The sequence below is a fragment of the Megalopta genalis genome, chromosome 15 (assembly GCF_051020955.1).
Source record: "Megalopta genalis isolate 19385.01 chromosome 15, iyMegGena1_principal, whole genome shotgun sequence".
Classification (NCBI taxonomy): domain Eukaryota; kingdom Metazoa; phylum Arthropoda; class Insecta; order Hymenoptera; family Halictidae; genus Megalopta; species Megalopta genalis.
Window position 1 is genome coordinate 1,280,856 of NC_135027.1, and position 27,351 is coordinate 1,308,206.

General features: G+C 48.2%; 1 protein-coding gene across 1 annotated transcript in view; it reads left to right on the forward strand.

Moving 5' to 3' along the window:
• The window catches only part of LOC117228700 (headcase protein), a 283,582-nt gene extending 256,246 nt beyond the window's left edge, over positions 1–27,336 (forward strand). Inside the window, exon 5 of the mRNA XM_033484644.2 lies at positions 319–27,336. Within this exon, the coding sequence (XP_033340535.1) occupies positions 319–492 (174 nt within the window). The 3' untranslated portion in view covers positions 493–27,336. The remainder of the gene's footprint in view (positions 1–318) is intronic.
• The last annotated feature ends 15 nt before the right edge of the window (positions 27,337–27,351 follow it).

Genomic DNA, 27,351 nt, shown 5'->3' on the forward strand with positions numbered 1-27,351 from the left:
GCTGGAGCCAGTCGAGGGTTCAAGATTGAATTCAGAAGGTCAAATTCGAACTGCAGACTCGACGAGCTCTCTTTTTACCATTTTGTCCATTTTCTAAGTTTTCAACACCGACGGTGTTCTTCGAGGGATCAGCGAGTCTGCAGGAAAGAGGATCTACTTTTCAATCATCTGAACTTTCTCCGTATCATTTTGACCTTTCTCCCGAGGAGACTGAGCACCCAACGACGTCCTCTAGCCGTAGAATCATTGGGTCCGGATGAAAGGAGACGGACCTTGGCCCGACACCGAGTTAAACGCAGTTGTCCCGTTCTGTTCCAGTGCAACAGCTGCCAGAAGCCTCTGATCTATCCTCACCAGCGGCTGAACTTCTACTCGGACTACAGCCGCGTTTTCGCCTGTCCCCATTGCAGAGCCGTGGACGCCCATTTCGTGAAGCCGCTCTCGGTCTGCTTCACCCGCGAGCAGTTCCAGCTGTACAGCCAGTGGCCGTAACCATTAGGGAACTTAGCTAACCGGCGCCTAAGCGCCGCAACCGACCCGTGTCCCCTCTTCTTCGACCCGCTGTTCTCCCTGCTCCGGGCGACCTTGCTCTAGATCCCGCAGAAAAACACACGCAGTTTTCGTCGGACCGTTTTTCTTTTTTTTTTTCTTAAATCCTCTCTTCGGGGGCACCAGATCCGAGGAGAGAACGTCGTCATCATCATCATCGTCATCGAGGAGAACAGGAAGGAAACGAGTCTCGCGGACCGCCGGTGCCCCCCCGTTCGCGCACGTTTCCCTCTCTCCACGATCGACCTAGATCGCCGACCTTTCACCTCCAGGCACTCTCCAATTGCGCTGGGAATCAGACCAAAGCTCAGTTTTCTAACACGGTAGCTAAACGTGTTTGTAGCGCTAATCGTCTAGGCCGCGAGTTTCGTAAATCGATGGTTGCAACTTCGAGCACTAGATTCGCGGAGAGAGAGTTGAAGACCTTTTACAGTGATTTTTATTTCACGCAGAGATCAGCGGTCTAGCTGTTGCGGATAGTATTCAAGAATTTTCTTTTAGTCCTGCTCGTACTGCTCGATTAAATTAATTAAATCCGAAAGCAGACTTTCGATTCTCGTTGCAATCCCCTTCGTAGAAATGTTTCAGTCGACGGTTCGAGTCGATATTTTCGCTGTCAGAGGATTCGAAGAACAATGGAGGAACCACCCGTAGCTCTCTTTGGTCTGGTTAGCCAGCTAGCAATCGGCGAAGATCGGCGATCTATTAACCGAGGAGACGCTGAACATGGAACATTCCTATCGAAGCCGAAATTTTGTGTTTCTTTACTAAAAAAAGGAAAAAAACCACCTTCGACGAGGCAGATTTTATTTCGTTTCGAGCCAAGAGAACTCATTAATTTTCGTAGATCGGGCAACGCCGATCCGTCATAGAGAGGATCGAGAGGGAACCGTGGCGATCATCCGGGCAACCTCGCGTCTGCGATAGGTTTTAAGACTTTTTTCTTTTCCGGCGTCGATCAGTAGAGATTTATCTAATTGCGAACGCGGGGACGATGGGTCCGCCGACGTGGATCGATTCCAAGGGGGATCGAGGCGCGCGACGATCGTGGACGATCTAGGGCCCGCGGATTTGCATCGTCAGTATTATCGGTAAGGATCGGAAATGAATCCCAGGACTCTGTCTGCGTGTAAAAAAAGCTGTTTCGCTTAAGTTTAGCCAAAATTTGATTTAGGCGGCGCGATATTACTTTCGTTTTAGGCGCGGGGACGGGGAGAGCGCCTGCTCGACCGTAGCGGCGGGGATCCCCGTTTCGCGGAACCTAGGTTTAGGCGTGTTTTCTGTAAATTTTAGCCCACGGAAATTAGCGAAGTAACCCTTTTGTTTGTAATCTGGTTAGAATTAAGACGAATTCGGCGGCGGTTTAGGCTTAAAATTCGGGATACGCAGGGTTCTAGCGTCCGATCCGGCACGATCTTGACACGGAATGCGACCGATCGCGAACAATCGTCCCCCCGCGTTCGTTCCCTGACACAATAGTAGTCGCATAATTACGTTGACAGTCTGCGAAAGAAACGGAGGAAACACGATGCGAACGGTTCGAGACGCGGAAAATGGAGAGAGAAAATTTGAGAGATTCAGAGGAATTGGGAGAGAGAGAGAGAGAGAGAGAGAGAGAGAGAGAAAGGGAGTGAGAGAGAGAGAGAGAGAAAGAAAGGATCGATTTCCGGTTCGGATCGATCCGGCGTGCATCGGAAAACGACGAGCAGAGAAACGATGGCAGAAAAATGGTGGAAAACGTAACGGACAAAAAATGGTAGAAAGGCCACATTGTAACGAAAAGGGGGAAGAGATATTGAACTATCGTTTGTTACTTAGATAATCGAGAACGTTGTTTTTTTTACATTTTATTAGTTTATACGTTTACGGCGGCCATGTTGATTTTGTTTAAGGATCTACACGACTCATTCGATGGGTTTCACGTTGATCGGCCGGGCGCCCAGCGATTTTCCGCCTCGGAGGTGTACGATACATACACACATATGCTTCACACGCGCGTATACACATACACACGTACACGCAAACACATACACACACACACGCGCGCACACGCGAAAACAATGTATAATCTTCTTTTGTTCGAAACATAGCACGTTCGTTCGTTTTCGATCTTATCCGAGTGGTTTTATTATTTCTTTTCATTCGAGTTATTCCCGTCACCCTGCTTCCCGAACCGTCCCTGTTCGAATTAACCGTGAACCATAACACGATCGACCCGACACAGGGACAAGAGAGAAGGTAGCTTCCCGCTTTCGCCCCCTCTGCTATTTTCATTTTTTCAGACCACGTGACAACACCGAACCGAAATCTCTCGGAGGACTAGAAAGTCGCGGGCGTCCGTAGTAGCCAGTGTAAATACGTAATTTAGCGGGAGGGAGAACCAAATGTGTTTTTGGTGATAGAACGGGAGAAAGTGAGGGAGAGAGAGAGAGAGAGAGAGAGAGAGAGAGAGAGAGAGAGAGAGAGAGAGAGCGATGAGCAAGTGCGAGCGAGTAGAGCAAGCAGAGAAGAAAAATCTTCGTTTTTTCTGGCGATGCTGGTCGTTGCTGTCCATCAATAGCGGCCGTCCCACAAACAGACCGCCCACCGTTTCCCAAGGTAGTATAGTCGATCGTGTACCTTCTTTACGTTACTTCGATTTCAAAGTATACTTAATCCATTATACGCCGGGAAGTGTATTTAGCAGATTTATATAATGTCCCGTAGAGTTTTAGCGTGGATCCTTCGGAACGCGTCCGCGGCTCCCTCGAGAACAACCCGCCGAAGAAACTTTCGGACGGCGGAAACGCGGCGCACTTTTTTTAACGAGCGCTTTAACGCGACCATCGGATTTCAGCGAAACCGGCGCGGCACACGGATTTCGAAATTCCACGAACGTTGCGTAACCGAGAAACGGCCGGTAATATCGAGAAGCGGAGATAATTCTTCGAACGTCCGTGAAAATTCTTCCCCCCTCCCCTCCCGATGTCCGTGAAAATGGAAGCTAAAAGTAGCTCGGAACATCGGGAACGAAATGAAAATGATATACATTCGACGTCCGTGATAATTAAATCCAGGAGCGCTCGAAACAGTTCGACAAAAAAATTGAAACACAGCTCGGATTATCGGGAACGAGGCGAAAATTATTCTTCGACGACGTCCGGGAACAGCGAAGATACGGGAGAAATTAAAAATTGAAATATCATCGAGCAGCCGAAACGATTCTTTCGATGTCCGTGGAAATCGAGACCGCTCGAAATTCAAATAATCCATTGTCATCCGTGATAATCGAGGACGGAGCTCACGGTTTCGGAAACGAAGTTAGCGCGGATTTCCTCGCGGAATGTTTCCTAGGGATTTCTATCGCGCTTAGGCGAGTACGGAAGCGCGTTATTTGCACGATACCGCGGAAACTGTTAGGCTCGAGACGACCGCGGGGAGAGAGGATATCCAGAAATTTTATGCCGCGTTAACGAGCGCGTCGTTCGCGATAGACATCCCCTAATTACCGGCCGCGACGGGCGCGGCAATTTGCAAAATTTCGCGGTCCGCCGATCGCGTGCAATTAATGCAGCTGGAACGGTCATAATTGCGACGAGAGCCGCTCGAGTGCCGGGAAAAAACGTATCGAGAAGTGTGTCGAGCGAGAAGAGAGACACACACCACCTGCCTCCTTAAACTTGTCACTCGGGCCAATTGACAGTCGCGTTCCACGCGATGTTTTCACCGAAACGATCGCGCCGGGCCCGACGATGCCAACGATAATTACGAAAATTACGGAAAGAACGCGCCGCGAATCGCGCCGAGGGAGCCGGGACACGCGGCGTTCGCAAATGCCGGAGCGGCCCAATTTAATCTACGAGTGAGTAATTAGATCGAGAGTGCGAGAGAAGGGGCAAAGCATGTCCGCGCGAGTGTGGGAAGTGTGCTAGCATGAGCGAGAGAATGAAGAGCGACAAGGAGAATCATTAAAAAGGGAAAAATACAACAAAAAAAAGGAAGAAGAAAGACGAGAGAGGGGAGTAAGAGACGGCGATCGAAGGGGGATACAGGGGGGGAGTGTAGAGCGTCGTCCACGTGTGGGACCCTTCTTCGATAGCCAAACGGGCGACCAGCCGAAAGAGTGCGTTATATAAGCTTTTAACCAATCCGATCGAAGCCGCGCGAAGAAAACCGCGTTTCCATTTCGTTCGCCGTTTTTCCTCTAGCACGGATCCATTCGGACTAATTCGATCTCGCGAGAGAATATGGGAGTCGGAGGAGGAAGAGGATCTCGTTGCATTTTTCTCAGAGTGCCAAATAGAGAAACGAGAAGGAGTCGAAGAGAGAGATAGAGAGAAAGAGAGAGAGAAGAAGGAGAGGGTTGATTGATATTTCGGTTCGGTTTTGCTTTTTCGTAGCTTCCTCGCTTTTCACCCGGACTCGCGACTGGTCCGAGACACCCGACGGACAGCGGCGATAAAGAGGGGTGGGGTGAGAGAGCGACGTGCAGAGAGGTTTCGTGCTCGAGAAACGAAAGGCTCTCGATTGATTTTTCGATTGCCCGCGCTCCGCGGCCGGCCGGAAGGCCCCGCGAAACGCGCGTACTTTTGTACTCCCTACCGTTTTCAATTTTTCACCGCGTGGTTTGCGAAAAGAAAAACAGAGAGAAAAAGCAAAAAATATGAGAGCAAGGGGGTGAGGGAGAGAGGGGAGGAGGATAGGTGCCGCGCGAGCGACAAAGATATTTAATCGATTCTCATCATCGGCCCTTTTCAGTTCCTATCGCAGGATTCGATGACGCAGGAACCCATCGCAGACGGGGTGGTGTGGGAGAAAGAGAGAAAACAAGAGAGAAAAAGAAAGAGAGAAAGAGAGAGAGGAAGAAGAGAGTTCCTTTCGCGAGAGAAGTCGATCCATGGTCGCGCGCGAGCCACCGATCGATCGATCGCCGCCGCCTCGATCGCGAGACGAGTCCCGTTCTCCTTCGTTGTTCCCTCGGAAGTGTTTTTTCTCTCGCCGCCGCGCCCGTTTCGCGATCGAGATCGAGAGAGGCACCGCCTCTCGAGGGCCTGGATCGCGCCGGATCAGCGGCGATCGATCCGTCGATCGGTCTCGCGCACGAGCCACCTGGTTCGATTTGTAACGATTAGTCAGTTTCGAAGGCGTCTGCGTACCGCGAGTCTCTTTTGATCGGCTCGGGAGGATCGAGGAGGATCGAGAAGGATCGAGGACGCGCCGGCGTTATATATCCGGCTCTCTCCCCCCGTGGATCGAGGAGACCGCGGCCTCGTTTGTTCCCCGAAACGGTACGCCGACGCGCGACGCACTCGTTCTGTAGTTTGCTAAGGCTAATTAACGAATAGGCTAACCTTTTTTATTCCGAGCTGATGTCGCTCGAACGATCCGGCTCCGCCGATCGGCCCCGATCGCGGACAGACGGTGGACGAGGAACGATCCGCGAGCGACGATCGTCTCCCAGATGAAGTATCTACCTCGATCCACGCAGCCCTGGGAGCATCGATCCGACGATCGGGTCATCGCGACGAAAGATCGCGCGAAGCCTGTTCCACGTCGACGGTCTGCTCGCGTCGCTGTCCGGAACGGCGGAGGGTTTTCTATGTCAGTGTTTTTATAGCGAGTGGGGTCAACGCGGTGGTCGTGAGCCGCGACCCTCTCCGCACCGGAACCGCACCGGAACCGCCCCCCGGGAACGATCCATGGATCTCGGGGCGGGAGCGAGAGGCCGGCCGCGTCGATCGTGTTCCCCATTTTTGAATTTATCGATCGTCGTAATCGTGTCCGTGAATCTTCTAATGATAATTAATCGAATAGCACATCTATGGCACGTTGAGGGGGGTGGGATGGAGGGGTTGTAGGCGATGGAGAGAGGGAGGGCGTACAAGAGGCGTGTACGACAAAGGAAGGAGGAACGGTGGCGAGAGGCGATACAAAAAAAACGGGGGTCTTTTGAGGACGCGGAAAGAGAGAGAAAGAAACGAAAAGAGAAAGAGAGAGAGAGAGAGAGAGCGAGAGAAAGAGAGAGAAAGGTTATGAGTGGTTGAACTATGAATAGAGTTTAGCATATAGTCATTATGGGTGGGAAGACGGAGGGGTGGAGAAGGTTTGAAAATCATCGATAAATAGTAAGTTTATGGAGTGGGGGCGGTTTTCAGGCGTAGTTAAGGGATAAATACTTCCTTCATTTCGAACCGCCGGCCGCGTTTTGCCAGCGGCCGGCGCCCCAAAGAGATATCCTTGAATTTCGTTGAATATTTTAGAGACTCGGCTCTAACTCGGTTATATCGCCCGCTCGCTCGCCGCCGCGGATCCGTCATGCTCCGCGCCGATCCGCTCGGTAATCGCGGGGGAAGTAATATTAATAGTCAATATTAATGGTCGTCGCGTCGGGACTATTCTCGTCGGAAGCTGCGTCGCGCGGGGATTTCGGAAATCCTGCGGACGGCGTTAGAGAATGAGAAAAGCCGCGGCCGGAGAGGAGGCCGGGCGCAGAAGCCGAACAGAAGCTGAACACAGAAGTTGGGAGGACGATTCGCGAGCGGGAAGGATCAACGACGGCGAGCGGGCCTGGCTCGTTCTAGTGATAGAAGGGTGGAGAAATGGAAAAAAATTTTATCCTACAATTTATATATCGGTTGTTCTTCGAAGCGTTCTTTTTCACGCGGACAATTTTTCAACGCGGTTTGAATAATCTAAGAAGACAAAGTATAAATATATATATATATATATATATGAATATAAATATATATATGAGAATAAATATGAAATATTATAGAAGTCTACGATTAAGGATATCGGTTCTTTTTTGTCTCTTAGTGTCTAAGGTTCTCTTTACAGCTGTGCTAGACAACTATAGATGTATACATTAAACGACATTAATTAAACGATTAAACGACAAAAAAAAAGAGAGAGAAAGGGAAGTTTGCAGAGAAGACGAAGAGAGAGAGAGAAAGAGAGAGAGAGAGAGAGAGAGAGAGTGGGATTATAGCAAGCGAACGAGTAACATACGGAGAAGTCACGCATGTGTACAGAGAGAGAATAAGTCGGGGGATGGACCCGCGCAGAAATCGGGCCCCCGACGATTATGGGTCTCCTTAGGAATAAAGATAACACACACGTCTTGTATCCGTTTTGTTTAGCGATTAGACAAACACACGTACGAGTTTCGCGTGCGAACCGTGGCCGGGCGCGGCCGCAGGATCGAGCCGGACGATGATCCGTAGATCGCGCGCGGTGCTCCCGCTCGAGGGATCGATCACTCGGAAACTATGATTTTTCAAAAGGAAGACGCTCTCGAGACAATAAATCGCGACACGATCAGTCCATGGCGAAGAGATGCACACTTTCCGAATGATCCGTCGAAATTTTTCAAAAACGAAGAAAAAAGAAAACAGAAGAAAAAAGAACAATCTCCTGTCCGGGAACACCGGGCGCGAAACGGTAACGATTTCTGGGAACGATGGAATCGCGGGGCGCGATCCTCGGCCGCGCGCGATCGTTTTTTTCCACGTTACGTCGACGTGTTGTCTCGCACGAACACACACACTCACTCGCGCAAAAAACACTCAAGACACGGGCACATCCACGTACACGACACGTATGCAGTGACAGCAGGTTACACACAACAGGATATATGATGTTCTTTCAGTAGACGCAAATTATGAATCGTTGAGCCGCGTGGACCGTGATCGGAAGCGCGTTCGGGCTTTTCTTACGGCGCCTCTTCCTCGTTAACGTTTCACCGGGCACGCACCGGCTCGCGCGCTCGTTAGTCCATTTTTAATTTCATTCCCCCCTTCGGAGCCTTCGTCGGGAATCGCTCGCGCAACTTCCGGCTTTCCTCGAACCGATGGACGCCGTTTTTCAGACCCTCGCTCGTTTTCTTTTTGCATCTGGACCGAGCACTGGGTGCTATTAAATCGCAGTCAGATTGCACTTCCTCCGATTTGCTTCACCTTTCGTTAACACCTGCACTGAAATACGTTAACCCGTTCAGAACGATTTTCAAGATTTTTCTCGATTTCCATGCAATCGTTTTTTACACAATTTTACGTATGATATATCGTAATCGGTCGACGATTTGGACATTTTCATAATTTACATAGCTATAATTACGTTCTTCGAGAAGCAAGCCGTAATGCCTAAAAGTGCATCGTATCTGAAATAATCGAATCCAGGATTAATTTTATCATTATTTCCCGTGAATCGGTGCCTTTATTATTAAAGTAGCTATGTCAAATAAGATTTGAAATCGATTAGAATTATACTAGCCAATAACACTATTAAAACCGTGTAGAATCATCCATGCTCGCGAATTTATTTATTACAATCCAGAACAATTATTAATTGATTATTCTTCCGAAATAAATGATTTCGCTAGAAAGACACACCTCCAATAAATATTAAAATATCTTCTCCACTCTAAATGCATAAAATCTGCAATACACTCGAAACGCGTGAAATTCTCGCTCCGATGAGATTCTTTCGTCGAATTCGAGGAAACCGGAAGTGCATTGGCGCGAGGAGCCGACGTAACACGGGGGATGCACGCGGAATGGTGATATCTTTTTGTGATCGATACGATTAAATACACGCTCGATCCGTAAACGTTTGGCGCGCGGAGCTGCTTCCGAGGGATCGAGGACGAAGATCGCGATCGCCCTCGCGTTGGCAGCCCCGGGGCGCCCCCTTAGTTTCTTTTAATGTGTAATCGTACCTATATACCTATATACTGTACCGTTTTACAGTTCGTTCTTCTGTTGCAGTGTTACTTCCGTATAGGCGACGTTCTCCTTTGATTTCTCCTGACCGGTGCGCGTAGCTCCATTCACCGATCCACGATAGTTATATTCATCAGGCACGGCCACGCGGTCCCGTGCCGGAAGAATCGCGCGGCGTTCTGCGTCGAAAAAACGTCCGGCCGGCCTGTCGTCATTTTCCGTTTCCGTTCGCGCGACGCGTCGTTCGAATCCGACGACGAGAAACCCTCCACTCGTTTGTTTGTTTGATTTCAAGCGAATTCGCCCGGCCGATTAGGCCGATCATGTTGAATATTTCCGCTTTTGTTTCCGGGCATTCGGGCCGCGAGAAAACGAGCGGGAGGCGAGACAGCGACCAACAGGAGAGCTGGGAACGTTCGACAGCGAGCGACAGTGGGTTGCCAGTTGATCGAGAACGAAGCGGGAAAAATGGGGGGGAATGGTAAATTTAAACGAAATCGCGGCACTGTCCGTCGACGAACGCGACTTTATCGAAAGACGTACAAAGTGAGAGAGTGGAGCGAGAATATATAGCGAAAGAGAGAGAGCGAGAGAAAGAGAAATATGCATACTATTAACACGAATGAAAGGAATAAAAAAAGAGAAGAAAATGGTGAAGTCATCGCGAGCGTGGAGCCGGAAGGTCGATCTGGAAACCAGCGACACGGGAGAAGATCGATGCTGAAAGAGAGAAAGAGAGCAGGAGGGACAAGAGGGGGGAGAGGATCTGAGTGACATGTGTCCCCGGGACATTCCTTTCGGTCCACGCGCGTCGAGTCCCGATTAAGTTTATACAGATTATAAATCTCACTCCCTCCCTTCGCGAGCAGAGGAGCAGAGGATGAGCAACGTGGAGAGAGAGAAAGAGAGAGAGCGAGAGAGAGAGCGAGTGAGAGAGCAAATAAGTAAAAGAGAACATTCGCTGATTCAGAGGCCACTGTTGTTTCCAAGGAAAGAGAGAAAGAGAGAGAGAGAGAGAGAGAGAGCGAGTGAGAGAGCAAATAAGTAAAAGAGAACATTCGCTGATTCAGAGGCCACTGTTGTTTCCAAGAAAAGAGAGAAAGGCAAAGAGAGAGAGAGAGAGAGCGAGATAGAGGGAAGTCGATATTTCCAGCGGAACCCGTGTAAGCGAAATAAAAGAATCGTGTAATTAGTGTACATTGCCCAATGGTGTTGTTATACTGAACGTGTTACGAGCGACGAAGAAATTTTATCGAGTGCGCTACTGGAGAGCGATTTTGTTTATTTCTTGGGCGGACGGCGGCGTTTTACGTTCCCCTGCGTCGCGCGCCCGTCGCCGTCTCGATCGGTCCAACCGGTTTCTCCTCCGTTGAAGTGGCAAAACAGAAAAAGAAAATGGAAAACTCGCGCAGATTTCCGCTTTTTCCAGGATGGGCGAGAAGATCCGCGGAGAGGACTTTTCGGCGTGTTTCGAAGATTTTTTTATCGGGTCCGATCGAGAGGCGCGGGCGCTCTGCGATCGCCGACCACGCAAATAGTACACACACACCGGCTGTCTTTCACAGTGCGCGATCGATGAAGGCCGGGCTCTCGGCGATTACACTATTATGCTATATAGCAGCTCCGGGAGACGCTCTCGTCGAGGAGAGGAGCATTGTTGGGCAGGGAAGCATAGTATCGGTGCCAAAATCGCGTTGACGGTATTTTCGAGCCGGTTTTCTTCGGAGATTTTTCGCGGCAGCGATCCACACCGGGGATGGTAGGTAGCCGGATCTTCGCCGGGGATCTCCGAATCCTGAAGTTAAAAAGCTGACGATCATCACCCGTCCCGTCTCGTTCACGCCCCGATCGCGGCGCAGCGACGGCAATTTTCTCTCGGTAGGACGCGGAGAAGAAGGTCGGAAGTTCGCGATTTAGTTTTGCTTTTCTTCGCTCGGTGCAGTCTTCGTGGAAAATTCGCATCACCGTCGATCTATTCACGATCCAGTGTGAAACGGAGATCGATCTTCTGTTCCAATCGTTCCAGTAAATTGAAAATGCAATTTACAATATTTACAGATTTCTTCCGTTCTCACCGTTTTATCGTTCTCTCGTTCGCAACGAGTCGAAATCCTTGCAGAAACGAAGCCGTCGTTCTATCGAACGATCTTCCGCCGTCTTGTAGTGCGCGATACTTTCTGATAGACGGAGAGTTTATCCTCCGATCCAATAGCAACGGAACGGTGGAACCGAACGACTCGCACAATTGTTCGTAGAAACTTGTCCCCCACTGTTCGTCCAAATTAAGACCTCGAAATTGCTGACAGAGTTAACTTTTGAAGAGCGTTTGCAGCGTCGGGAACGCGAAACGGAGGCCGGAAGATAATGAAACAGGCGTTGCACAGAATTTTCCAGCCGTGGCAATGATTCAGCTGGTATTCCGAGCACTGGTGCGAGTCAGCCTGGTTCGTCGTTCCGAACAGGAAACATCGAATCGAACGAAACGATCCAATTCGGTCTGGCGCGGGGCAACGAGACGAGGATCCTCTGGGTGATAAGCACAGATCCCGGGAGCCCGGGCCGCGATCGAGTCGATCCGGGGATACGTTGGCTAAGGTACAAATGTACATAGGAACCTAATGTTGTTGTTTAAACCTGTAACACCTGTTCCCGTCTGCTCTCTCGCGTGTTTCGAGCGTGCGTGGGCGTAAAATTAGTAACGACGAGTCGCTCGCGATCGACAGAGATGGATCGCTGAGAATTCTCGCTGAGGCACATACATGCGTACATACATACATACATACCATACGTACACACATACACATATATACACATATATACAGATACAGATACAATCGTACACGAACGTAGTAAGAGATTATTCCAGAGGGAAGGAGGAATTTTTGTGTTAATTGAAAGAGAATCTCGAAGGAGACGAGAGAGCTAAAAGGAAAGGGAAAAGGGTGATTGCGAGGCGAAGGTGACGAGAAAGAGATAGAGAGAAAGAGTAAAAGAGAGAAAGAGAGAGAAAGAGAGAGTGAGGTTGATAGAAGGAAGCTGCTGAGAGGCGGAGGATCGATAAGTTAATCGACTTAGCTGCTGAGACAATTGGTTCACGGCTCTTCGGCGTGCTTCGTTTCGTTTCCTCGGATTTATTTCCTCTCCCCTTTCCCGATCACCTTTTACGGTCTCCTTCCTAGATAGCCCTCTTACATTCTCTGGTTTTTACGAGCCGTGATCCAATCGATCGAAACTTCAAGAAGAGAAAGAGGGAAAGAGAGAGAAAGAGGAAGAAAGAGTGAGTGAGTGAGTGAATGGGTCTCGTTACGGGAATGAAAGCAATTGTGCACGTGGAACCGAGCGAAAGATACAGAGAAAGAGAGAGAGAGAAAGAGAGCGAGAGAGAGGGAGAAAAAGTGAGAGAGAACACGTACATACATACACACGAGTAGTACACACACGGATACACGAAGATTCTATTACTCGTCGCGCATCATGGTTCAATTCTCGCTTCGTTACGTTAGGTTTTTTCGTTCTCGCGTGGGTTGTATTCGTATAGATTCTCAGGACTTGCGATGGGCGTACTGGTTCCCCCTCTTGCGAACGATCGGGGATCGATCCGACCCCTCTGGATCTCGACTAAGAAGACCGTGAAATACTGTGAAAGCTTCTCGGACGATGCTGCGATCCTTTTCGATCCCAAATAGAAACACCGATCTCGTTTCGAAGGTGGGATCCTGTTGGTCCGAGGATCGATCGATCCCCGAATCGTCTCGAGATTCTTCGCCGATTTCCGAGCGATCTGGATCGCCGGTTTTGCGAGACGGCGAGGAGCAAGAGGAGGAAGGATTTGAACGGAAGCGAAGGATGGAAAGTCGACGGCGCGGCGTCGATCGGCGATCGATCGGCGCCGTCGATCGTTATAGCTGGTAGTCTCCCCCAGCCCCGAAAATGGCTATAATAATGGCCATCATTTCCTCACGGGGTTTCAACCGATGTGTCTGAATGGCGTGTGGATGTTGCTACCTAACCAACTCCCCTCCCCTTCGTACATTTAATCGCGTTTACGGTGTACTAATTGTGTATATATCCTACTATTAATCATCATCGTTGTGTATCGCTCCCTGTTCCCTTCGGTGGTAGCCTTTTCTAGTAGACGTAGTTTCTCGACGATTTCTCAAACGATCGCACGACTATTCGCACGGATCGAACGCTACGGCGGCTCGCCGGAAACTGGAATAGATCTCTACGATCATCGGGGAACGATAGCCGAGCGTCGGTGTTCCGCGATCGGCCGATCTACGGGTAGCAAACTTTCCCTTAGTCTTAGCTCTAGAATCGCAATAACGTAGTCCAGTGTGGATCGATCGATCCGAACGAGGAACAGCGACGCTCCTCCAGGATTTTTCAGGGATCCGAGAGAAAGAGAAAGAAAGAGAGAGAAAGAGAGAGAGAGCGGATCCGTTCGCCTGGAGATCGACGATCCACGGCGAGGGATTACGAGTTGGTCTGTCAAAGTGGTCAGTGTCCTTTCCAGCGAATCTCGAGGCGAACGAGGCAACCGCTGTGTTGGCGCTTCGTTCTATTATCTCGACGGTGGATCCGCGGGATCCATGGATCGAGCTCGTTTCGCACTTCGGCGCGTTTCTTCTGTATTCTCTCGGGAACGAATCTCGCGGCAGGGAGAAAGGGAGGAAGCGATCGCGAGATACGAGGAGAGGTAAAGTCTTTCGTGTAACTGAGAACGATAAGCAATTTCCTTTTTTTTCGATAATCGATTAATACGTAATCAGTCGGTGTTTAATTATGTGTGTGTTAGGATACGTAATCGTTTGTTCTTTTGGGAAATGTAAACGCGCGGACATATTCGCGATCGCGGGGGCTATGTGGCAAAAATGTGAATTTGAATTTCGTGGGTTTTTCGCGGGCCGCGCGAATAAACGGAGGCTTTTCATTAGGGTGCGAACGTTTCGGGGGCATTTTAATTCGGCTGTGTTTTCGATTAAGGGTGTGGGGGGAAAAGAGTGTGGGGAGAAAATTCGGGGAACGCGAAATTTGTCGAACAAAAAAAAAAGAGGTGGGAAGGGAAAACGAAGAATTGGCGGCGCGGGTGTGTAAGATTATAAAACGCGTAGTTTTGTATTTCGGTAAGGCTTCGAAATTTAGATGTATAATTTTTGTACCCTATTTTTTTAAGCGATCGCCGAGTCGATCACGAAACGAGATCGGGCAAACAAGGGTGTCGAGCGTAGTACGTCTTGAACGCGCCAGGACTTTAAGTTTAGTTTAAGCGTAGAACCGCGTAATTTATTGCTAGTTCTTTGCGAAACGAGGGGTATAAAAAACGAAGAAGAAGAAAAGAAAACAATAAGAACGAGAGAAACAGCAGGCGAACGAGCGTATTGGAAAGGATAAAAAGAAATGATGGAAGAAGAGACCGCTGGTAGAGAGAAAGAACGGAGGAAACTCTGATCGGGTTTCTGCTCCGTTCGGCCCTTTCGATAGGATCGAACTTTCAAATTGAGCCCGCGCAGGGTGAAAGAAGTTCTCGATCGAGGGAAGCTTCACCGGAGGAAAAGAGAGAAAAAAAAGAAGAAGAAACACCGCAAGGATATTTCTCTCGCGCGCGAAACGATCCGAGAACGATTCGAGAGCGACGAACTGAAACAAGAGAAACGAATGGGATCCCTCTGGAAGACAGAGAGAGAGAGAGGACGGATCTCGGACGATCGTAACGATCCGCGAAGCCCGCGTTCTTTTAGCTGTAGACATTTTCTAACGCGTGTGTTTTAGCATGTACTAATTAATTCGTAGACATTTAAATCGGATGATAGAGCGAGGAGGAGGAGAGAGAAGAATGAGGCGATGACGGGAGGTGAGAATTAGAGAGGGGGGAATAACCGATCGGACGGCAGGCATGCGGGAACGGATGTAATAAGGGATGATGATGATCGTAATAAGGAGTTAAGAGAAAAAAATACGAACACAAGCAATTTTCTTGTGGCATTGCGAAAGCAAGGAATTAAACAATGCTGGTAGTGCGGACCAAACGGGACAACTGACAGAGAGTTTTTCGAATCGGGGAAACGAAGAGGGAAGGTTGGGAAAAAGGGACGCGCGAAGGATTTGGAAGAACAAACAGAAAGAGAGAGAGGGAAGGGGAAAGAGAGAGCGAGAGAGAAAGAGGGTAATTTGAGAGAGAAGAACGGAGATTGGAGAGACGTTTGTCAAGGTTGTTGGGAATCGAAAGCGAAGAGAAAGTTGCGTGGAAAATTGCCGCTCCTATCGGAAATCAACGTCTAAACTCGTTCGTAGTGGTTTAAACTTTTCTCAAGGGGGTGTCTCTCGAACGATCTTCGGGGGATGACAAATTCTCCGACTGGATCATCTGCTCTCTTTTCGAATAGTTCGCGTGGCCGCGCATTTAACGGCGCGGGCAACGCGGTGGATGCCGATCTATGCGCTATAGATCAAAGACTGTCCCTCGGTTAGGTAGGCTTTTTCGAATTCAACAATCGCTCCGGAGAAATCGTTCGAGAGGCTTGTTGCCGCCCCCGGCAATCCATGATTGGCTACGTGGTATTCGAAAGCGATACACCATTAACGTTTTAAGGCTTTACGGAATCTTTCTATCGGGCTCGGTGCGTTTATCTGTCAGGGTAAGGCTTGCTGTCGCGCGGTGACTGCGTTTTCACTCGCGTTTCAGCCGCCTCGCGCACAAATCCTCGCTAATCTGTGCAACCACGGGCAAATACCATCGTTATTATCTTCCGCGAATTTTTCGAAACTTGATTTTTCAATCGTCGACGTTTCTTCTTACCGGTGATCGTTGCGTCACGATTTCACGTCATTTGAATCTGCACGATTTCCGTTGGAAAAATTCGCTCCTACAGCTGCAATCGGTTTTTTATATTTTTTTACACAATCGAAATAAGTATGATTTCAGGTAAAAAATGTTGGTAATACGTTTTGAAAATCTCCGAGAATATTGGGAGCTTGTTTCTTGATTTAGCAATATTTCGGACGTCTTTCTCTGAAAGATTCTATTATAGATATTTTCCCTTTAATATTTTTAACGAATAACAATTTCATCTATCAACTTACGTTCCTCCTTTAATTTCGCGATTATAGATTCTTATCAAATTTGCATCGCTTTTATTTCCCTGGCTTTATAAAAAGGAGCGTATCGTCGATAGACAAATGAGTTATTATCAGCGAATTTCGCGTTAAAAATGCAACAATTTCGAGCAGCTGAGAGAAATTTCTCTTTGGGATTACAAAGTATATAGCATCGAGGAACGCGTCTTATCATTTTCGCAACTGGTTCCGCAATTTTCGAAGATATCACGCAGATATTTCTTGAATCGATAGATCACTATAGCGCGAGGTTATGTGGAGGGAGCTCGAGGAGAAAGCGTCGCCGACGCGACGGTCCGATCGGCGTGATTTCGGGATTTTTCGAACGCACCTGCATAATCGCACGCGAACTATAAAACGCGCCCCCATCCCCTGGATCAGCTGCGTCGACGATCATCGTTGTTGCGGGAACGTTGTTCCGGGAACGATAGATCCGATCGACGACAGGGATGATCCACGTAGGTTACCCTTTGCTCGTAGACGGTTAAGCATGCGATCGAAGCTGTCTCCCATTTTTGTAGCTTATAGTCGGAACCCGGGCGCGTTCGGATCTCGGAGGAACTCTGACAACGGTAGAAAGGAGAGAAAAGGAGATAGAGAGAGAGAGATGGAGAGAGAGGTACGCGTTTATGCTCGGCGATGGAGCGAGATAATTGTCGGAGGATCCTCGAGAAATCCGAGCGCGCCTCATTCGGTGTTTAGTGATCTCGAGTGAATGAGGAGAGCGACTGTCGAATGAGAGGATCTGTACCCATCGCTAGCGAATAATCAAGGATGAAAAGAGAGAGAGAGAGAAAGAGCGAGAGAAAAAGCGAGAGAACGAATGAGAGAGAGAGAGAGTATGCTAGAGGAAGAGAAAGAGAGAAACAGAGTGAGAGACCTTTTGGAATGAGAAGCTCCGTTTACCGAACCGTGTTCCGGAAGCCCTTGTCCGAATTCTCGTTGGCTGAACCACTAGCTTTTCCTTTCCGTTCCACCGCGTTTTCTTTCGTCGAACAGGAGATCAAGAGAGAAAGAGGCGGACAGAGAGAAAGATTGAGAGAGACGAGACCCGGTTCTCCCGCGATCCAGCCACGAAACTGAAAGCAAACGGGGGGAGGATAGGAGGAGCGGGGAGGCAATCGCGATGCGCGGGTTGTTTGACGGATTATTGCATCGCAAATAGACTTCGAGAGAAGACGAGGAGAGAGAGAGGAAGCGAGAGAGAGAGAGAGAGGGGGGAAGGGAGAAAGGGATCGTCCTTTATTTCGAATCACAGGATCGGCGATCCTTCGTCGACACTATTTAATTTAATTGGCAGACGTCTCGAGTGCTGTGCAAATGAAGAAAGCGGGAGAGAAGAGCCGCGCGCCTTTCTTTCTTTCTTCCTTTCTTCTCCTCGTAGCTATTTTCCCTTTTTTTTTCTCTCCGCGGAACGAACAACGTTCTGAATGAGCGGAGAGGCGGAGCCGAGGATTGCATCGTAGAGACAATGAATGGGTGAAAAGGGGCGGGGGGAGGAGAGTCTCTGAACGATCGCGGAGGCTCTAATTGAACTCTGCACCCTCTCGAACGGGGCGCTTCTGTTTCGTTTCGTGGCCGACGATCGCGGGAAAACGCGTCTCGCTCTTTAGCCTACCCGGCCGCCAGCGAGCAACTGCCCTGTCGCCGCCATTTTCTTTCGACCGCTACGAAGGAAGTTCTTCGGTACGCTGTGGATTTTTAAATCGGGAGGATCGAACTTTTGAACCCTTGCATCGTCGCCGTCGGGCCGTTTTAGACATTCATATCGATTCTGCATAGCTGCGTTACGAGATAGTCGGTTTGGCTTCGTCGGGGCGCGTCTGTAAAATAGTTACGATCGAGGTGTCTGTCGTTCGCGCGACGATTTTGTTGTAGAGCGAGCGTGATTATTTAAGCATCAAATTTCGTTTGTCGGGGAACAGACGCTCGGGATGGTTAATGTAAAGAAAAGTATATAATGGGAGACGGAGAAGAAGAATGGAGACACGGCCGGGATTCGATTGTTGTTCTCGTTAAAGGGAACGCGTTCGCGTCGAGAAGAAGAATCGAATCGGGATCGAGATCGTTGAACGGGGATTTTAAGCTAAGAGATGTTCGCATTAAGATGAATTATATGCAGCGCATAAAAACGGTTGACAAAGAGACAAAATAAAAGAGATATTTAGAAAACGATCGTGTCGCGACATCGTGAACACGATAATCGCATGGAAACTGACTTTTCGATGTTTGTCTGGTACAAAAGAACGCAGATTTAAATATCATTACCGACTCGAGCGGGGGGGTGCAAGGGTTGAAGGGACGTTGCAACGTCGCGATGCGCGGAGAGAAGAATCGCATATAGGGTTGTTTTCAGAGGTCGCATCTATCTTCCAGAGAACAGAAATTCAAATGCTCGCGAGAATCCGTCTGAGGCCGAGAATTAAATCGAGGAGGTCTAATTAGTGGTTGTTGAAATTTTTTAGAGGATTATGCTCGACGGAAAATGGCGGCGTTTCTCCTTTATTTCACGGCGCAGCGCTGGCGGAGCCGCGGTCCGCTCGATACCTCCCCTATAAGAGTACAAATTTTTCTAACGAATAATTATATTCGAGCGACGGATGGAGTTCGATTGACACGAGGAAGGAGGGACTGGACGAGACAGAAGGGAGAATGACGATGCGAATGAGCCGACGAGCGAATGTCTGCGAAAGGGAGAGCGAGAATGAGCGAGCGTAGAACGATGCGAAACGAGTGAATGATGAAAGGTAATATTAGGAAGGAAGAGTAACGTTTAACGATGTTTTCCCTGGTGGTAGGAGTTATTATTGTCTTGATTCAGCGACAGAATTAACAAATCGGATCTATTGTATATGGTCACGTACCGCATACTTATCTAGAATTAGGCTCATTCGACGGGAGTATGTATATTATTACATACAAACGTGAACACACACACATATATATATATACATAGAAATATATATATATATATATAAATATATATTATGCATATATTACATACGCACCTAACACTTGCATCGATATACCGGCACGTTAACGATCTATATACCACCGTCGACACTTAAGACCAGGCTGCAAACGATTTATCTGTCTCGATCCCGAATTCTCTCAGGTAACGCGTCTTTGGGGAACCCGCGACGCTCTCGCCGCGGAAATCCTGCTTCTCAGGACCCGTGGAATTCGTCGCAGGATCGTTTACGCGCGATCCGCGATAAATGCGAGCTCGAAGAATCGTTCTTTCGTCGAGCACGAATCCTTGCGTGACGCGAATCTCTCGAGGAATTATCACCGTTTAGTTCGAGATATGGATCCCAAGCAAATCGAATTTCTTTTAAGCCTTCAATCAAGCAAATTCGAGCAACGCGGAATTTCGACGCGAGCTCGAATTTCAACGCGAAGATTCATCGGATGCTGTGCGTAGTTAATTTTAGTTGAATTTTAAACAGGATCCTCGGATCTTTCGAACGGCAAGGCAAAACGAAACTTCCGGGGGCGCGCGGGGGATCTTGTAAAAAAAATAGGACCGAGCTGGCCGTGAAAAATCTGTCAAAGAGAATGCCCCGTGGACCGTGAAGATATCCCGTTTTAATCGTGGATCGACGAAACGATCGAGTTCTTTCGAGAGATAGAAGACGGGGGCGGTTTTCGGGTTTCCGCGGGTAGCGACCGGGCCCATCGGCGTTCTAAACAAACTCGACCCGCCCTCTTCCCTTCGGCCGACAGAAAAGAAAGGAAAAGGGAATGGGCGGCCCCCCGTTCGGCGAGTAGAGCCCCTCGAAATCCTGCTGAGCCGGTCTTAAGTGCGATGGCACAATTACCGCGTATCAAAGGGAATTAACGACAGGACTTAGCGCCAAGATTCTTTCCGTGGTCGTCGTCGTCCCTGTAGGAATGAGAAAGGAAAACGTGAGAAATGGAACCCTTAAGCTTTTTTCGAAAGGTGGAATCCAATAATCGTAGATAGAAGTTCTCGGTGTGTGCGTGTGTGCGCCGCTGCGCGCGTGTTTTATTGCATGCAGCCTATCCCAATTTATCAAGTCAATCGCCGATTTTAATCTTCTAGGTGTCCCCTTTCGTCCTCATTAATATACATTCTATGGAGTAGCTAGTTAGTCTCGATTACTAAGGTTGCCGCGTAACAGAGGAAATAGCGATTAAGCAGAGTGGAGGAGTCCGACTCAGATTCCTGGCAATCGTATTATAATTATATTCGGCTGTCCGCAATTCATTTCGGTTTTCCCGCATCGCGCGCGCGCGAAGCAACGTTGAATTTCCGTTGCATTCTGTACTAATTTTTTGTCGTCGCCACGTTTTTTCAAAATCGGCTCTTTCGCGAATCGGTAAATAACTACACGAAATTGTGATTTTCTTTTTTAAGACGATCGATCGATATTGCGCTGTTATTTCGAGGATTAATTGCAAAATTAACTGCAGATTTCACTGCCTCCCTAAATTCGTGTGAAAGTATACGAACTTAGGTTCAGAATAAAACGCGAGTCAAGAACGTTTAGCGCGCGATCCCTTCGAACACAGCGAACCGGGAAGCCGAAATTTGTTGCCGGACAGCCCGAAGCAATATATATAATAGAACGGAAAAGTGAAAAAAAAAAACGAAAAAAGAAACACGCAAGAAACAATGCAAAGGTCCACGTACACGACACTCGGCACACAGAGTAGCTCACTCACACATGTCCAATCGAACCGATCGTGAATCACCGATCACTCTACACTCAACTAATAACGAGCATATAATTCCCTTGACCCGACATTTTCGAATGATCCCGTGCGACATGCTCGGTCGTACTTCCGCCAGCGAATTAAAAAGATATTGTAAAATAATCGCGCCGACAGCTCGGCCGTCCTTCGATCGAATTCTCGAAGAAGTTCGTCTTGGGTTTCGCGATCATGCAGCTTGGATAGCTTGCTCGAGGTCCGGAAATCGTGAGAAATTCCATCGATTTGTGATCTTCGTCGGCGCAGCAAGTAGATCCGATATTTCGAAGCATGCTCTTGCTGGTTCTCCGTCTTCGAAGCCGCGGCTTTTCGGACTCACGCGAATGAACAATCGAATAGGCCTCGATCTTGGTTTCCGAGGGGGCTCGGTGAAGTAAATGGAAGCCGAGATTCGGTCGAGAGACGGTTCCCGAGGTGTCGGCGAGCAGCAGAACTGCCGAAATAAGACTCGAGAAACATAATTGTTCCAGCCTTCGAATTTCCCGAGACGTTTTTAGCCGCGTGTATTTCTATCTCCGTGAATTTCGACGCATTTACAGGTGACTTCAGACTGATCTTTCGTAGATGATCTCTAAATAATCCTAGGAACACCGTGCCACGCGGGGGAAGATCCCTCGGGGCGATCCCACCCACGTCGACCATCCAAAATCGATCATTTCTCGTTTCGCTTTCGATGCAAAACACGAAGAAAACACGAAAAGTTCCGATTATTTTCGCGAAGATCTATCGTTGCTCGGCCGTGGACGGTCATCGGACGGACAAAAAAAAGAAAAAATCGACGAACGACGGCGGGATTAGGTTTACCTGGCGACTCCATATCCGATCCGGTCAAGACTTCCTTGAGGGTTCGCATATTCGTAGACTTTTTTACTCGATCGCCGGGGAAGACCGACGTCCTGCCGCAGGAGATTACACGTATACACATATATAGAGAATATATTTTTGATAAAAATCTACTCAAAAGTGATCTGCAAAAAAAAAGGAAAAGAAAGGAAGCGTTTCGGTGGTAGATGGCGGTGGTTAGCGTACATCGTCCTCGGCCGAGCAGTTTTTCAATTGTTTTCCCGCGAATCAAAGATCAAATTCGACAGTTTCTCCGATGGAAATTTCGTTTCTCTGCCGCGGCGCGTGGGTGGCGTCGATTCGAGGATCGACCTCGGCACAACCCAGTTCGATATTCTGTCTAAAAAAAAAGTCGACTGAGCTTTCGATTAGGGAATTCAGGTATTTTCGATTAACCGTTTTACGGAGGAAATGGATCAGAGAGCTTTCGCACAGGCGAGCTTACGGCCAGGCTTGCGCGTCGTTCGAACAATATGTTTAAATAAACGAAAATTAACAATTCATCAATTCGATTTTATTCCGAAGTAAATGTGCATTAATTTTGGTATCGATAATTTCATCCTTCGAACAAGCGTTTCTTTGGAACATTTGTAAAAACTTTGAATACAAAAATATTTCCAAAACTGCGATAAAACTTTAACCTTCGTTCGAATGCGATAAAGCCTGCGACAGGCTAAAACGATACTTGTTCCACAATCTTGTAAAAACAAAGCTAGCTCACATCTTATATTCGCACGAAAATCTGCAGTCTGCTTTGTTGCAACGTCGATGCCAGTCTAACGAAACGTTCGAGAACGATCGAAATCGGAGATTATAATTCGATCGAACGAATCGACGACGTGTCCAAGCCTGGTTTCGATGAGCTCGGCATCATCGGGAATGGTTCGACAGCGCGTTGATTTCTGCCGCCACGATTCAAGATCGCACTGTTCAGGCTCAGACAGAGGAACTCCGCTTTCGGGTCCTATATTCAGGTAACGCTAGGTAGAAACAGTAAGCATATAAGAGAAGCACAGACGTTTCGTCTCGCCGGAACTATCTAATTCTAATCGATAACATAGTAGGTGTTAGAGTACTCCGAGCAGCGAATACGGCGTAGCAGAACACCCCCTCCGTTTCAGGGAAATTTCCTTGGAGACGCGTGACGAGCACTTCCGGTTCGGTGCTCGCCGATTACATATTCATTTTCAGCCACACGCTCGTCGATCTCTAACTATGATCGACGTTCGCCGATATCCGAGGACAGAGACGGGTTTCGGGTCTCGTTTTGAAGCCGGATCAATCATTCAGTGGTTTCTTTGAAGAGGTCTTGACGTAACGAATAATTAACGGTGAATCGGTGATGTCGTTTTATTCTACCAATTACGGTCCTCTCTTTGTCCTTACAGAGAAAGAGAAAGAGAGAGGGAGAGGGAGACAGAGAGCAGAGTGATTTTTGTTCAATCTCGTCCGGGAGTTGATTCAGTTTACCACCCGTCTCTGCTAGCAATTGCACGACATGCTGTCGGTCGTAAGAGTCTACACGCGTTCTAAGCGAACCTCGATAATTGATCTTGCATATTTATATCGACGTCGATTATTCGCTTATCAATTCGGACCGGTCGTATCCTCGATGCAAATGTATTCTGCACCGATCCCGCAGGAGTCAAGTGGAAGTTGATTTTCGCATCTGAACAACTTCGGCAAGATGACGATAATACGCGGGCGTCTTTTGTTTTTAACAAACGTTGCGTAGAGAAGCATTTTTTCCGTGGCCCGTTTGAATCCGATCGCGCGCATCGTCCCGCGATGCAACGAATCGCATATTCGATCCGCTTCGAACTGCTTGGCGCGGTGCAAACTCTTGCGACCGACAGGCGAATATCCCGCGTGGCCTCCGTCGCCAATTGTGTAGACCGCGGTGAGGACAACACCTAATCACGATACAAAGGAAGGAAAAAGAAAAAGAAATAAGGAAAAGCTAACACAAGAGTATATTATAATTATTAGGAAGAAAAATATAATTCGTGCTCGCACGCACGACGTGTACCCGGTGAAGTGAGGCCGGGTATACCTCGGTTTACATCCCGGTCGTCTCTCACCAGAGACAACACACACCCTATTAATTATCATTCTATCGTTAGAGTATAAGAGTTGATATTTAAGAGTTCGTATTTGTAATAATTGTATGCGAACTATACTTGTTTGGTTGGCTTGAGGGCGAGAGTCTAACTCGGGTGTTATTAGATACTACGCTGTACCTTTAGCTGGCGGGCGACATCAACATCCGGCGGCGATCTATCCGGTTCGCTCGATCTGTCTCATGCGATCGACGGTGATCCGCCTCGACGATCCTCGAATCGTTTCTTTCACAACAATCAACCGGCCGATATCTCTTATCCGTGCGGATCTTTGGCCGCGAACGCGGCTCGATCCAGTGAAAAATCTACGATCGCCGTTTTAAAGTTGTAAGATATATCTTAATCTTTAGAACACAGTCTCTTTTAATTTATGTATCCCCTATTATTTATTCTACTGTATATTGTATCCATGGGCGTGGCCCTCATAATAAATTGCTAGCAATAAAGATTCGAGCTGTACAACAAGGCTTGTATAAATTGATCACGTTTTCGACAGCGATCGGAACAATCGATTCTGCGACGATTATTTTGTTCAGTTTGTTCTTTCTTCTTTCTCGATTCGATTAGCTTCCAGTATTTTTCTTCGGACCCGGAGACGCGTAATCTGTTTTCGAAAAATCTCTTCTCGATCCAGAGGAGACATATTATCATCTTCGTATTTTTCTTTTAATTATAGCAAGCGTGATCACGGTTTAGAAAATTCTTATTAATCGCGTTGAAAAAACATTCTTTTCTGTTCGAGAAAGCGCGACGAGCTTCCAACAAATTTCTATCCGCTCCAGACGCTTGTGATCACGGAATGATCTTACGAGAGAAAAATTTGAAAAAAAAGAACGTCTGCGCACCAAATTCGCGAAAACGTTTCGGTGCGGCGTAATTCGATTTCCGAAAGAGCGTCTCTTCCGTAAGAGCGCCGCGCGGCGAACGCTGAGCCGGCGAAGGATACATCGAGAGATTCCTTTAGCAAACAAACCCGGAACCCCATCAGCACCGTGCGATCCCCCCGTTAATCCGATCCGGATCTCGGCGAGATCGGATCACCGGATCAGAGGCTGTAAGATCGTCGATCGTCGAGCGGAACGCGTCGCGGTTGTCTGCGAACCTGGCGGGACAAGAAGCGGGTTTGTCGAAACGTTATATCGAATGCGTACAAAACGGGGTAGGGGGAGGGGTTGGGGCGGGGCGGATCGTGTTTTCGACGGTTGGCGGTTGGGGCTAAGTAAATTCTCGTCGGGCCCTCGCCTGCGATCGGCTCGTCGCGGCGACGTGTTCCCGACGCTGGGCGTCGGACTCGTCACGCGCGCGCGGGGCCGGCCGCGAGGCTCTCTGGAGAGAAGCGACAGGAACTGGGTGGGACTGAATCCTTCGAGGAGGATCGAGATCACGCGGCGTGGATCCGCGAGCAAGCAAAAGGGAGGAGAGGAGAAAAAATAGCGAGAGAACGGAGAGAGAGAGAGAGAGAGAGAGAGAGAGAGAGCGAGAGAATGAGAGAACACGCCGCGCGCCCCGGTGTGCCCGCCAGCGACTTCGAGGGGAAGATAGACGCACGAAGGAGCGGAAAGTAACGAAGAGGGATGATTTACGGTTGAAGAAAAGAAAAAAAGAGTATATTATCGATAAGCTGTGTCGATCGAAAGCTAGTGCTTAAACACGTGTTGCGGTCGTTTCTTCGAGAATAGGAGAACGAGTTCTTCCTGAGTAGGAGAAATTGCGAACGGGGGTGTGCTTGCAAGTGGCGTACAAAGAGAGGAATTAAAATAGAGAGAAAGAGAGAGAGAGTGTGAGAAAAATAGAGAGAAACAGAGGCCTATTGGTGGGGGAAGATGGGATCGGGGCGAGAAGTCTCGAAGAAACGACTCGTCTTTTTTAGTCTTTTAATATTTCACTCGACGGAGACGTCGTTGGCGACGGTCGGGCTCTCTCGTGGCCGTTGACCCGGATTTTCAGGGACAGTCAGAGGGTCAAGGTCACGGGGGAAAGAAGGAGAGCTGGCAGAAGGGAGAGAGAGAAAGAGAGAGAGGGAGAGAGAAGAGCACGCTCTCCGTGGCCGTCGGCATCGTCGCGCTGGATGCGAGTTCGCGTTAATTAATCGATGCTCTTAGACAGAGCGGAGGACACGGTTAATATGGTCCTGGCAGTTTTTTCGGGCTCACGCGTCCCTTTCGGCCGCGTCCCCCTCGCCCCCCGGCTCCGGCCAGCCCCGCCCGCGGTCTTCTGCTTTTCCTCTTCGACTATTTTCCACCCTTCGAGCCTGCTCGAAGGGTCGATCGTTCGGTTGTTTCCGTTTCTCGGTGGGCACGGCGACGCAGCGACAATGGTCGACGACGGGGCTTGACGAAAGGGACGTCGACGACGAAGTACACTGTACACACTTATTAAGCATTAAAATTGCATTACGGTTTACTACGCGCCTAGGTTTACGTGGCGAGAGTGACGTGAGAAAGAGAGAGAGAGAGAGAGATCGAAAGAGAGAAAAAGAGAGTGAGTGAGAGAAGAAGAGAGAGAGAGTGAGTGCTAGGGACTGGCGCGAATGGCAGCGAGATGACAGTGTTTCGCGTGCGAGGATCGATGGGTGTGCGTACGGATGATGATTATGAAAATGACAAACGGAAACGGATTCGCGTGAGAGACGCGATTATGTATAGAGAAGAAGGATGAGTTTACGATGAGCGAGAGGGAGAGAGAGAAAGAGAGAGAGTGCGAATGACGAGAGAAAGGAGAACTAACCTCGGTGGTAAGACGATTTATTCAATAATTATTATTATTATTGGGTGAGAGAGAACGGACAAAAGAAGAATACGAGAACTCGCGGAATAAAATGATGAAAAAAGAAACAGAGAAAAGTGTGGAGGAGAATACAATTTAGCGTGTGAGGATCGAGCTTTATACCGCTTTTATATGTTTAGTAATGGAATACCTTTACAATTAAAGATTAAATGAACAAAAAAAAATAATAATAATAATAATGGTAATAATGAATACAACAAAAAAAAAACCTACGCAAACCTACTATGTAATTGACTATTCTCTATATGCGAAATACATAAACATAATATATATATATATAAATAAATATAGATATATATATATTATTATTATAATGATTATATATTATTATGATTATTACGCTATGAGAATACGAGTACGGATGATTTTAAGGAAAGTATACATATTATATTAATAAACATTTTTTAATGCCACTATCCTAAAGATACTGGTGAAATGAAGTGAAGAAAAGATACAAAAAAAAAATAAGAAAAAATCCATTGAAAGCCTCGCGTCTTGTT